Raw genomic sequence first — 14,677 nt, forward strand, 5'->3', positions numbered from 1 at the left:
TGTGTGTGTGTGTGTGTGTGTGTGTGTGTGTGTAGCCTTTCAAACAGCAGACGTGTAGCACTAGCTGCATACAAATCAAAGACGTGACATGATATTCTTTAATTGCCTGCGACAGAGCTGTTAAACTCCAGATGTTTGACAAGGCCCCTTAAACATTACACCACTCGTTGTGTTATTATGCAGTCACACAATAACACCACAATACACAGCAGTGAAACAACACCCCGTGTGTGTTTGTGGGGGTGTGAGAGAGAGAAGGAGCGAGCGAGAAAGTGAGAGAGACACAGCCCAAACTGGTGAAACACATTCTACATATTAATTCAGTCATTAGAAAACAACCAATCAAAATGTCACCTGGTTTCCTTGTTGTGCTTTTACAAGCTGGCTGCCTCTTGTTTACTGTCGCCTTCCGCAACATCCTTGCTTGGCTAAATTACAACGTCTGCAGGCTTTTCATTTCATGTGCTGCAACTTCAAAACTACTTTAGCAAGTGGAGGTTGAAAAATCAATTGCCTGACTGCCAAATATAATTTATTTTTTCTCAACTTTATTAACACGCTCTTTTAGAACAAAAACGTCAGCGTCTGGGGGGCATGGTGGTCTATTCAGTTGCCTACCAACACAGGGATCGCCGGTTCGAAACCCTGTCTTATCTTCAGCTTGGTCGGCCATCCCTACAGACACAAGTGGCCGTGTCTGTGGGTGGAAAGCCGGATGTGGGTATGTGTCCTGGTCGCTGCACTAGCACCTCCTCTGGTCAGTCGGGGTGCCTATTTGGAGGGGAGGGGGAACAGGGGGGAATAGCGTGATCCTCCCATGTGCTACGTCCCCCTGGTGAAAGTCCTCACTGTCAGGGGAAAAGAAGCGGCTGGTGACTCCACATGTATTGGAGGAAGCATGTGTTAGTCTGCAGCCCTCCCCGGATCAGCAGAGGGGGTGGAGCAGTGACCGGGACGGCTTGGAAGAGTGGGGTAATTGGCCGGATACAATTGGGGAGAAAAAGGAGGAAACCCCCCACCCCAAAAAAAAGAAAAAGAACAAAAAAGCCTACCCATATATGAATGAGGTCATACAGAGCGATCCCAAACATCTCTTCATCGTTCTGGATGAGACCCACAACGCTGTGAGACTGACACAGAATCTTCCCTGGAAACAAGAGATTTTAGTAAATGAACAAATTTCTTCTCTCATCCTACAAGTACGGCTCAGTGGGTGCATCTTAGATCTACCAGAGGTGGTTTCATGAAGGATATCATCAGCTCTTGCTGGACCAGACCTGACTCCCGGGTAGGAAGGCAGGGGAGTAAACATTTATTGGCCAATTCCCCGTTAAGCCCCAGTGTTGGCAACTGATAAAGTGTCCGACCATTACTGGTCTGTCCATTTCTCCCACCTGTGTCCCCCTGCAGGTCAGTGCTTTACCACCAGACAAGGGGCTTAGGGAATACAATATGCCGCCAGGTCAGGGGTCAGGCGCCGCTTGTGAGGGGAGGCTAAGTGAATAAATGAGAAATCGAGGGAAGCTGAAAATAACACACAAACAAAAAGGTGCGACTTCAATAGATGTAATATAGCTCCGGAATGAGCTGGACAGAATGGAAGATGTCATATGAGATATTGTCTATTTCCCCCTCCCTCTAGTCTGTGTTGGTGTGTAACTGACTCTCTCTGGTCCTGCTCTAAGCCCTGTTTGAAGGTGTTAAGGCAGCGGGTGAGTGTAGAGGACAGAGTTGGGGATGGATAAGGAGAAAGGGAGAGAGGAGATGGGGGGGGGGGGGTAGAGGTAGCCTATAGAATGAAGAAGGGTACTGAGCCAAAGCACCTGGCCATCCTCGCCCTTGTAATACATTATGGGCATTATATTTTATATATATATATATATATAGACAGCTGATGATTGCTTATGGCATGAAACAGGCTTGTACTGCCTCAAAGAATTGACTCACTGGATATATATATGTAGGGAAAAAACTTTTAATACATAGCAGTACAAGCTTGTTTCATGCATCGCGCACTCATCAGCTGCTAATGTCTATATACATGTATATATAATGTATATATACAAACACACACACACAAAATTAAGTATGTGTATTCAGCCGGTGTATCATTTTGGAACACCAGTATTCAGATGAGCGTTATTTCATAAGGTCTGGGGAAAACACGGTGAAATACTATGGGTAGGCGTATGTCCACATTCTGTTGGCAGGTGAGTGTGAGCTTGCATGAAAACTGAAAAGCAAGCGGAAGGAAACTGTCTTTTAAGGGGTCGGCTTATGCCGCAGTCTGCCACTAAGCAATGGAAAAACACATGGAAAACTAATTTGCCGTAACGCATACGCATCATATGTCATGTAGCTTAATGCGTTTGTGTGTGTGTGTGTGTGTGTGTGTGTGTGTGCGCGCAGTGTAAATTTGCACCTCTCTGTCATAGTCTATTTCTCGTTCATGCCACATAACAGCAAAAGCAAGGTAAGGTGAACAACTTAAAAGTCCCCCCCCCATATACATGCGTGTATATATACAATATGTGACGCGTACACTGAAAGGCATAACCAAGTGGCTGGGATAGTGTACAGGAATAGCTGTACTGATTACAGACTGGAAGTCCCCAAGTCCAAATGGGAGACACCACCAAAGGTGGTCTAGAATGGCAGAGCTAAGGTCCTGTGGGACTTCAAGCAGGTGCTGGCTAACCAACCGGACATTGAGGTGGTCGACAAGGAACAGAAGACAGCGGTGGTGACGGATGTAGCGAACCTGAGTGATGGGAACATCAGGAGGAAGGAGCATGAGAAGCTAGAGAAATACCAAGGGCTGAGGGAGGAACTAGATGGGATGTGGAAGGTGAACGCCACAGCAGTCCCAGTGGTAATAGGAGCACTAGGGGCTGTGACCCCCAAACTGGGAGAGTGGCTCCAGCAGATTCCAGGAACAACATCTGAGGTCTCTGTCCAGAAGAGTGCTGTTCTAGGAACAGCTAAGATACTGCGCAGAACCCTCAAACGCCCAGGCCTCTGGCAGAGGTCCGAGCTTGAGGAAGACACACACCACCCCAAAAAGGGCGAGAGGGAGATTGATTTATATAGCAGTCTGAAAAAAGTTATGCTATCATAACAACAACTTGAGGAAAATGAACTCACACTGAAAGCAAGTCTTCATCAATCACATGTTGTCGATACTCACTTCATGACATCTGCTGTTTTCTTACTATGTGCTTTTTTTTCTTTTCTTTTTTTTGTCTGCTCTCCCCACCTCTCCCTTCTCCTGCAGCATGTAATATGCTGTAAGTGTTGTGACCCTCAGTGAATATGAGTGTCAAGCTATCCCCTCCGCTGTGCCTGTCCTCTCATGCATGGCAGTCTGTGTAACGTAACTCACAGGCCCCAGTAATAACGCTGCCGTTTGATCGGCTAGAATAACTCTGCTTACGTTCTCCCCGTCTCAGGTCGCTCCGCTCCAATCAATCACTCTGATCGGCCATCTGACTGACTGAAGCCAGGATCAATGTCCTCCATAAACGCACTCGCTGCCTCCGATACACACGGCCCAGGGTTCAAGGAAATGGCACAGCACCGGCGACATGCCTGTCTACCGCATGGCAGGGAAACGGGGAAATGTTGCTCAACAAAAGGAAGACAGTAAAAACAATATATCGTGGAGACGGTGCTGAGTCAGGGGGTCAAAGAGAGAGAGCGAGAGAGAGAGATGAGCAGAAAATTGATGAAAGGAAATTTTAGTTGGTAAGTTCATCCATCATGTTGAGTATAGGTTTCATGCACACTGACAGCATACGGCAGAAATGAGTTTTCAGCGACTGTCATGTTTGACAACATGCACCAAGTCGGATCCATCAGTCTGAAGAGGAAAAAACTAGCCGACGTAGCGGCTGTCACCACATGACTGGAGCGGCACACGTGCTGGAAGAAATAAAGAGTTTTAAACCGGGATTGTGTGATAGTATCTAAGGTTGTCGCTGTGGTTTTGTGAAAGTGGGAGGGTGTGGTGAGTGGGGTTGGCTGCTACTGGGGCTATCTGAGTGAAACACAGATGGCGTCATGGCACTGTAATCTGCTTTACATAAAGCCTTCATTACATGACACGGGCCTATGATGTTTTACTATACCCTGCATTGCATGGGTACAGTGGGAAGATGGCGGCGTGAACTCGCGTTTGCGGCGGCTTCACCCAGTGTCGACTATGCAGTGTCTTTGTCCACATCTGCATCTAAGTTTGTGTCTTTGTGTGAAGTTTTTTATTTTGTTCGTCAATTGTTTTTATTTAATGGCTGGGAGAGCTGGCGTTGGATCGGCTGAGAGAGCTTATGGCCCTTTCTACAGCTGTACCTGAGAGGAAACACCGAGGCGGTCTGGCGGTGGCCTCGCCTAGCGTCGACTGTGCGGTGTTTTTGTCTGTGTCTGCGTCGTCGTGTGGAGTGCGGGGGAAGTGTGTCGAAGGTGTCGGGCTAGGAGAGATCGATCGGCTGGGGGAGCCTGGTCTGCTTCGTCCGATGGGCCCAGGGACCACGGCCCCTGCCTGGAGCTGTGCCTGGAGAGGAAACACTGAGGGCGATCTGACAGGCTGTGGAAGCGGGGCAGGCTAAGCTAACTGCTACCCATGCGGACCGGCGGTTACGACAGTCATCCTGACTGGAGTTTGTTCTGTGGACAGAGGAATTTTTTTGGACTGCGCTGCCCTGAGTGGACTGTGTTGTTAACTGTTTGTGTTTTTGTTTTGTTTTGTTGCTTTGATATCTCGGTTTTTGTATGTTTTTGGTGGTGTCGTTTTTGGGAAGTTTTGGATGTGCATTTTTTGTGTTGCACTGCTGTGGGCTGGGAGAAACGAAATTTCGTTTCTTTGTGTTTGCAAGTACATGTAAGAAATGACAATAAATTGTTCCCGATTCCTGACGCTCTCTCTCTTATTTAGTAGGTGATCATGCAGGACCACTTGACTCTACTGTCTTCTCTCTCTCTCTCTCTCTCTCTCTCTCTCTCTCTCTCTCTCTCTCTCTCGCTCAAGAGAACAATCAAGACTAACGACAGTCTGTAGGGAAGGCAAGGTGTCGCACAGCATTTTCCTGCCCATACCTGTGTGACTCCGACGACACCACCACGACACGGGCCGGTGCTGAGCGACACAGAACATCCCATAGACACTGAACCAGCAGGAAGTGACCTAGGTGGCAGATCTGGAAAGTAGACTCCAGGCCGTCCTCCGTCAGGCGCCAGGGCTGAGTGCACACCGCTGCGTTACACACCAGGATGTGCAAAGGCCTGCAAAGGGAGCAACAGCAGCGGGTCAAAAGTCAGTTAGTATTTACTGATTATTGCTGAAACCGAAACATGCAGAATATGGCATTAGTAAATAACATGACATCACAGGCCGGGGAAGAGGTGAGGCGAGACAAAAAGAAAGAGTTTAACAGGGGAAAATGATAGAAAACGTGGGCAGCAGACAAAGGAGGCAGGATGTCCTGTCCCCTTATGTTGTCTCTGCAGTGGACCTGACCAGTAGTAATACTGATATGATGAGGCGGTTTCCACTGCAATGCCCCCTCAGCCCCCTTACCCAACACAGCTGGCCAGATGCCAAGGGAAGCAACACATTGGACAGCGATTGTACGCTAAAACTCCTTTTAACACCGAGAAGCACAGACGGTCTGTCTGGACAGGGAGGGGGCCGCATGTGGAAGCTACCATCTAACTTCAACAGCACACAGACTCGGGCTGCAGAGAGGAAGTCGCTACATGGTAAATCATGAGCGGTAACTGAAGTCATTCAGGAGCCAACGGTGAAGCACACGCTTTAGCACAACGACAGGTACATAGCACAAACGTCTTGCTCACGAGGATGGAGACTGTTGGATTGGTCAGGGGGGCGGGACAGATCCTTGTCGGTGACAGTGTTGCTCCAGCGAGCTCGAAACCACAGTAACACAGCCCAACAATCCAAACACACCCCACCAATTTTTAATTTCTTCCATTAGAATTAATTATGAGGCCGAAGGCAATTTGTGTACCCTGTGTTTAAGACTGCCTACTGGATTAATTAAAAACTGGATGCTGGAAAATTAATGTGTGAATTGTTATGCCTTGCTATAATGAGCCATCCCATGCTATTACAGAGGAGTGTACTGTACGATCACCTTCAGGCCTACGAACACACAAGGTTCATTAAAGAGCACAAAGCAAGTCACAAGTCAACTTACAGCAACTACAGACTGCCAGCCTCAGCAGATTACCCACACAACACCCCGTCAGATATTCAAATTCATACCCAGAACCTCGAACAGGTTAGGCACACCAGCTATGAGGCTGTGTGTGTGTGTGTGTGTGTGTGTGTGTGTGTGTGTGTGTGTGTGTGTGTGTGTGTGTGTGTGTGTGTGTGTGTGTGTGTGCGCACTATGTCCCCTTTGACCTACAGCTAAACCAAACAGGATACAAGCTACACAACAAAAACAAAAAAAATGTTGTGATGTCACGTTCCGCCTTGAACAGAAGCATAATAACACAAAACTGGCTGATTCTGTGCTGCCCAGTAGTCCCTCTGTCTAACACAGCATGACGCTCGGCAACGTTGTGAGTCCCAAGGAAAACCCTCTTGGCTCGGTTCCTAATTTGCTGGCTGCAAACTGCGCCATGACATTGCGAGCACGCCCTACGAACTAAACTTCCCAAATTAAACTGCTGCTTGAACCTGACTTACACATCCACCACAAGTCCATGACCTTACACTGACCTTCACATCCACCACAAGCCCATGACCTTACACTGACCTACACATCCACCACAAGTCCATGACCTTACACTGACCTTCACATCCACCACAAGTCCATGACCTTACACTGACCTTCACATCCACCACAAGTCCATGACCTTACACTGACCTACACATCCACCACAAGTCCATGACCTTACACTAACCTACACACCCACCACAAGTCCATGACCTTACACTGACCTACACATCCACCACAAGTCCATGACCTTACACTAACCTACACACCCACCACAAGTCCATGACTATACACTGACCTACACATCCACCACAAGTCCATGACCTTACACGGACCTACACATCCACCACAAGTCCATGACCTTACACTAACCTCCACATCCACAAGTCCATGACCTTAAACTAACCTACACATCCACCACAAGTCGATCACCTTACACTAACCTACACATCCACAAGTCCGTGACTTTACGCTAACCTACACATCCACCAGAAGTCCGTGACCTTACACTGACCCACACATCCACCACAAGTCGATCACCTTACACTAACCTATACATCCACCACAAGTCCGTGACTTTACGCTAACCTACACATCCACCACAAGTCCGTGACCTTACACTGACCTACACATCCACCACAAGTCCATGACCTTACACTAACCTACACATCCACCACAAGTCCATGACCTTACACTGACCTACACATCCACCAGAAGTCCATGACCTTACACTGACCTACACACCCACCACAAGTCCATGACCTTACACTGACCTACACATTCATCACAAGTCCGTGACCTTACACTGACCTACACATCCACCACAAGTCCCTGACCTTACACTGACCTACACATCCACCACAAGTCCATAACCTTACACTAACCTACACATCCACCACAAGTCCCTGACCTTACACTAACCTACACATCCACCACAAGTCCATGACCTCACACTGACCTACACATCCACCACAAGTCCATGACCTTACACTGACCTACACATCCACCACAAGTCCATGACCTTACACTTACCTACCCATCCACCACAAGTCCATGACCTTACACTAACTTACACATCCACCACAAGTCCATGACCTTACACTGACCTACACATCCACCACAAGTCCATGACCTCACACTGACCTACACATCCACCACAAGTCCATGACCTTACACTAACCTACACACCCACCACAAGTCCATGACCTTACACTAACCTACACACCCACCACAAGTCCATGACCTTACACTGACCTACACATCCACCACAAGTCCATGACCTTACACTAACCTACACATCCACCACAAGTCCATGACCTTACACTAACCTACACATCCACCACAAGTCCGTGACCTTACACTGACCTACACATCCACCACAAGTCTGTGATCTTACACTAACCTACACATCCACCACAAGTCCCTGACCTTACACTGACCTACACATCCACCACAAGTCCATGACCTTGCACTGACCTACACATCCACCACAAGTCCATGACCTTACACTAACCTCCACATCCACCACAAGTCCATAACCTTACACTAACCTACACATCCACCACAAGTCCCTGACCTTACACTGACCTACACATCCACCACAAGTCCCTGGCCTTACACTGACCTACACATCCACCACAATTCCCTGACCTTACAATGACCTACACATCCACCACAAGTCCATGACTATACACTGACCTACACATCCACCACAAGTCCATGACTATACACTGACCTACACATCCACCCCAAGTCCATCACCTTACTTTAACCTACACATCCACCACAAGTCCATCACCTTACACTGAGAAGACAAGAGTTCTGTCCAAAAATCCACCCCGACAAATTTGAGAGCAAAAACTCTATCCGACCAACTTTTCTCTGTTATCCAGCCAGAGAGATCCCCCCACCTCTCACCCCGGCCAAGCCCAAATAGGCCTCCAGTGAGCCTGCGTGTAATGTAAAAGGCCTGTTAATTCAACTGCCCACCAGTTCGTCCCTCTCTCATAAGCGCGGGTCTAATGAATGTCTTTAATAGGCCCGTTGCTGCTCACCGCGCTCCCTTTCTCCACATTAGGCTTGCACACACCACTGTGCACAGTGTGCTGTCTCAGTGCCGGTCAAACGAGGGTGTTAACTACCAAACGGGGAGACATCAGTTTATATATTTACTTTAAATAACCCCCTTGGGTGTGACCCCTGACCTCTGTGATAATGTGGGGCAGCAGGAAGATATTGCCTGTGTGAGCTGGACTTAGAGCTCTGGCCATCAACACTGCCTTTTATTGGCTACAAAAAAACTGGTCCTGACAACACACACGCACATGTGCCAACACAAACACACATATGGGTACACACATACATGTGTATTAATATATATTAAGACACACAAACCCATATGGATCCAAACGCTAACACACTACAAACAAGCACACGCACACATAACGGAGACATACTATATAATTCACATTAGCATTCGGCAACCTGCTGTTGATATGGCATCCATGTTATTTACATGGACCACCTATTACATGCAATACAACTGAAACTCTAACAGGATAAATGCAACAAAACCAGGTAAAATGAAGTGAATGTGTTAATTATAGAAGGTTCAGCAGAAGTTGTATTAAGGGCGTTCTGTCAGCGCTACTCTCCGTCAATTACACCCCGATGGAATTGCACCGCATTCAACAATATCAATATCCAGGTAATTTCATTTCAAAGGACAGGCAATTAAAGCAGAATTGGGGTCAATGGAACACAAAGCAGCGTGAAAGCCACTGACTAAAGCACTTAAACGCACGGGAGTGAGAAACGAGAGGAGAAGAAGAAAAAAAGCTCTGATTACATTTCACCTGTCAATGACACGCTGTGGAAACATTACTGTGTGTGTATGTGTGTGTGTGTGTGTGTACACGGGAGTGTAGCTATGTTTACAAATCCACGTGTGTGATTGCAAACAGAAAGATCTGCCCGTGTGTGTCTGTGCATACATTCGTATGTGTGTGCATTAGATTCAGACATGCATGTGTATGCATAAAAGTGCATATCTCTGCATGTGTGTGTGCATGCTCACGCTGCATGTGCGTGTTATGCCTGAAGACATACGTGCAGTAATAGAGTGGTGGTAGAGTCAGACAGCTGCCCAGCGCCATTCACAGCTCAGAGCTCCCAGCCTCCACTCTGCTCTGCTCGCCTTCTGATGAGAATTAATGTACTCTGACATCCCCCGGGACTCCCCCTACACCCCCCTCCCAACAGCATGGCTAATGAAGAAATACAACCTTGCCAAAATACTGAGGCAGAGAGAGAGGGAGAGGGACAGACAAACAGTGAGACACAGAGAGAGGGATAGAAGAAGAAGAAAAAAAGACAGAGGTACAAATGACTACAGGAGATGCTAAGAAAACAGAAATAAAAATGGTTGCAGGAGAGAGTGGATTAAACAGGGGGTTAGGTATCTCACCGAGTGTGTGTCAGTGGGCCGGGTGACGTGAGTTCAGTGGTGAGTGTGAATGGAGGAGGAGATGGGAGGAAGACAGGGGGGTTAGAGAGGGAAACCACCATGAGGCTTGGCTGAAGGCCCAAGACACGTGTCCTGGATGGTCATACCCTGCCCCAGGGCTGCCACAGGCAATGACTGCCCTGCCTCACCCCAAGGGTCTCCCCTGACACCAACATACACAAAGACACACACAAAGACACACACAGCACATGAGCAGAGCTGCGAGTGGAGGAGCAGTAGGGATGACAGGAAAGATGACCCCTGAAATAGTAACAGAGTGACCAGCTAGAGAGACACACGACACTTGCCAGAAAAGCTGACCACCCAAAAATAAGTGCTCCAAAGTTGGTCTGTTCGACCAATGTCAAACAAACACAGCCAAGTACGCACACATACATACTCCTGGGACCTTGTCCATATGGTGTCCATATGGACAAGGTCCGACACGGTGTGGTCATGGAAACATTGGAATAACTTCATAGACCAATAACTGAATCTGCTGCTGTCTAGTTGAGTAAATCCCTGTTAAGGGTCAGAGGTCACAGATCCATCACAATGGCTGCACTGAGGGAGGTAAAAACAGGGGTAACACTGTATACTTTTCCTTGACTTCTGACACTAACCCCCCCCCCCACTCCCATCCCACTCCCACCCCACCCCAGTCTTGGTCAGGCACTTTCAGAAGAGACAATGATGCCCCAGATCTTCTGCTGAACCTGAGATTTCTGTTTAGGAGTAAAAAAACACAGAGGGGCTCCCTGGGAAGGGAGGGGGGACACGGAAGGTCCCATAGGTGATAAGAAGGAGGTAAAATATATACTTACAGTTTCTTTGCCTTGAAAGACTCTGCAAACTCCCTGACACTGCGGAGAGAGGCGAGGTTGCACATCATAGCCTCCACTCTGGCTTTGTGCTGTGGAGAGGGACAAGACAAACACTTTCACTACACGAGACAAAAAGCCAATGGCAATGAGCAGGACAACATCACCGATGGCAGCAAATATCATTTACACAGACAACTGGTGCATACATGCACACAGAGCACCTGGCTGGGATGGTTTGGTCTGGTCCATGTGCCGTTTCATTCTGCATACAAAAGCACAACGCAAGAGCCTGCAGTACAAACAAGAGGGCTGCTCCAGGAACGCACCCCACTAGTACCAGCATGAGCGCAGTGGTGCCGTGGTCAGGAACAGAGTAGTAAAAACCAGGTCCAGAAAGTAAATGTCCAAACGGTGTATTTGCTCAAACCATGTTACTAAACTAGCTGATTTCATTAGCTAGTTTTCCCTACCTAGTTGAGGAGTGGTGTTGACTGGAATCTGCTGGTGTAGTGCATGAGTGGAGCAAATTCATGGTTTGGACTTTTACTTTCTGGACCTGGTTTTTACACCTCTGGTCAGGAATCAGGAACACTGTCATTTCACCTCATGAACTTGCGTACATGAAATGAAACAAAATGCCGTTTCCCCCAACCTACAGTAGTGCAACACAAAGACAAAAACACATCCAAAAACCATAAGAACACACATATTCAAACTAACACACATGTCCAAACCAAGAAAACTAAAATAAAATCACTGTCCAAGGGAACAAACGCCAGCCAGGGTGACTGTTGGAACTGCCGGTCTGCATGGGCTAGCAATTAGCCTAGCCTGCCCTGCCCAGTGCCAGCTCTCCCAGCCAACAAACGAAAATAAAAACTTAGACGCAGACATGGACAAAAAGACACTGCACCAACGGTACTGGGTGAGGCCATCGCAAATGTGAATTCAAGCCACCATTTTCCCAAACTGGAAGCGTTTACAGTTACTTGCGAAAAATTCCTCAGAAAGCTTCTAAGCTCCTGTGTGTGTGTGTGTGTGGCTCATCTTATACCATATGTTTGGAGACAGGGAAAGAATAGAAGAATCACAGCAAAAGATAAATGACTGAGGAAGTGCATGCATAGCTGAGTTTACACACAGAGAGATGACGGGCTGAATATTCATCACCCACTACTGCCCCCTGTGATGGTGGGCTGCAGGGGAAAGGGGCTAAACGGAGGTGTGGGTGGACCGAAGGCGACATGACTCTTTAATAACAATGCATGACCCTATCAACTCATCTGTGACCAGGTGCATCAGCTCCGGCTCTCTCCCTTTGTCTGTCTGTGTGTGTGTCTGTCGCTCTACCTCTCTTTCCTTTTCTGTGTCTGTGTGGACGCGTCTTCCCCCTCGCCGTTTTCTGTCTCGATCAGCACAAGCACTACCGGCAGACATGCTACGTTCCGGCTCCAAATGACATATGAGCACACAGGGGACTTTAGCATGTGTTAGCCTGAGCGTATGGAGCATGAACCCGGGTACGGCATGTTCCGCTGAGGCGACGGTCCATTAGACTCATCCCTCATGCATCTGAGAGGTACGAGACAGAGGCAGACAAAAGGGTATGAGAGCGAGGAAGAGAAGGAAAGAGAGAGTGAGAGACAGAGACAGAAACAGAGAGACTTTGTTCCTGGGTTTCCAGGCTGGCTCCTGGGATCAGGAACACCGGTTATTCCCAACACCCCAATCTACTTCCGTCCTGTCCCCGAGGAACACTGTCAGCTCACATTACACCCCCAAAGAGCATTCAGCGTTCCACTTGCCACCCAACGCATCATTGCCCCCCTGTCAGGCTTTCCCCCCCCAGATCTGACGGCGTTCCCGCAGGCCTCATATGGGAGCCTCTTCCCTCCGTACGCCCATCTCCCCAGAGCTAACTGCACATGACACTCTCAGCACGGACACCCCACGCAGCAGCGAGCACAACGAAAACAAGAAAGGGTTAAGAGCACCTTTCCATGGAAATGTGATTCTTCAGGCATTTTACAAACGCCTTAACTGCCCCGGGTGTATTTGCGCATTCATGCACACACGCACACACATGCATGTGCAAGCACACACGCACACACACACAATAAATGCAATGTTGTGACTCAAGGGTAAAACCATGCTACGGCACCATTATGTATGGCTGGATTATTCTCTTGATGCCACTCTGTACCATTATATGGATGCTATTACGCAGCATTAAAGGGCTGATTGTGGCTATCATAGGTATGATTACAGGGTACCTGCTTTATATGATCTACACACAGCAGTAATCACAGCTGAGAGGAGAAGATGGGCTAATTTAACGACTTCTCTATGGAGTACACATTTGAACTTACTCACTTTTACACACACACACCCACACACACACACACACACATTATATCTACACATTAACTCACATGGATAAACGTGCAAACGCACACTAATTTACAAAAGTGGGATGTAGGAGAACCCGGGCTATATGAGACGATCGCTGGCCATCTCACAGGGCTTTAGAGGGGCGTGAGCAGCGTTTACAGAAACAATTCTCTCCAAAACGGCCCCAGTTATTCCTGTTAAACGCAGAACTGAATTCATCTGTGAAAAAAATTAATCGAGTGGTCTGAAGAATTTCCTTCACAAGCAGGTGAGATAGCGAGAGCCATCGTAAATGCTCGTTCGGTACGAAAGGCCTTGACAGGGTACGCCGCTGCGCGGGGTCTGTCCATGTGCGTGCGACCAGCGGAGACGATGAGAGCAGGGGTCGGCCAAGAGGAAGCACCTTCACAGCGCTACGTGGGAAAGTACCCCCCTCCTCTCTGGAGACCAGAAAGAAGGAGGTAAGCAGGGATGGAGTAATGGAGATTGGGGGGAGGAGAGCAGGGGGTGCTGAAGGTGGTTGTGGAGAGGGGGCACTGGAGCAAATCCAGCAGAAAGAGGTGAGCAGCCTGCCTTCCTGCCCTCCCCCTGCAGATTGAAGTCTTGCGAAGAAAATAAACTTTATTGCCTGGAAAGAGGGGGGAAAAAGCATGTAAAAAGCATTAAAGCGATGGAGGTGAACAATTAGACAGATGGCCAGGTTTTGGAAGGAGAGGAAGGAAAAAAGAGAGAGAAAAAAGGGAGAGGGAGAGCGCACGGACGCAATCGTTCAGGGTTTTTATGAGGGACCTGACAACTCCTGGTCTCTTCAAGGGCGAAGGAAAAGTGAGAGGCAGCGAAGCCTCTCTGGGTTAACTCTGGAGTAATCGCTGAGTGTGCAACACCACCACCAGGCTCGGCTCAGGGTGACGGAGCTCACTGCCCCCCCAGCCACACACAACCCTGCCACTCCGTCCAACTATGAGACGGCTAACAGTAATTTTCTTGACGAACTGTGCGCGTAAATACCCCTCGCGGCTTGAAACATGTAAACTACACGGGTCTGCCTCGCTGACCGTGGGGGTCCACAGAAGAGCCGCAGAGCAAGGGTGGAGAATGCCAAGGTCGCCACGAAGACAGTGTGGGCATCGAATCCCTCAACCTTGCACACCAATAGCTTCAACCCATCACCCAACCCCCCAAACCGCAACCTCACCACCACCACCACCACCACCATC

The 14,677-nt window shown here is 48.4% G+C and overlaps 1 protein-coding gene across 1 annotated transcript in view; it reads right to left on the reverse strand.

Moving 5' to 3' along the window:
* The window catches only part of wwox (WW domain containing oxidoreductase), a 209,013-nt gene that overhangs the window by 135,853 nt on the left and 58,483 nt on the right, over positions 1–14,677 (reverse strand). The window contains exons 6-7 of the mRNA XM_056282296.1: positions 11,070–11,158; positions 5,092–5,277 (exon numbers count right to left, since the gene is read on the reverse strand). Coding sequence (XP_056138271.1) covers positions 5,092–5,277; positions 11,070–11,158 — 275 coding nt within the window. The remainder of the gene's footprint in view (positions 1–5,091; positions 5,278–11,069; positions 11,159–14,677) is intronic.

Source organism: Lampris incognitus, chromosome 6, assembly GCF_029633865.1.
Source record: "Lampris incognitus isolate fLamInc1 chromosome 6, fLamInc1.hap2, whole genome shotgun sequence".
Classification (NCBI taxonomy): Eukaryota; Metazoa; Chordata; class Actinopteri; order Lampriformes; family Lampridae; genus Lampris; species Lampris incognitus.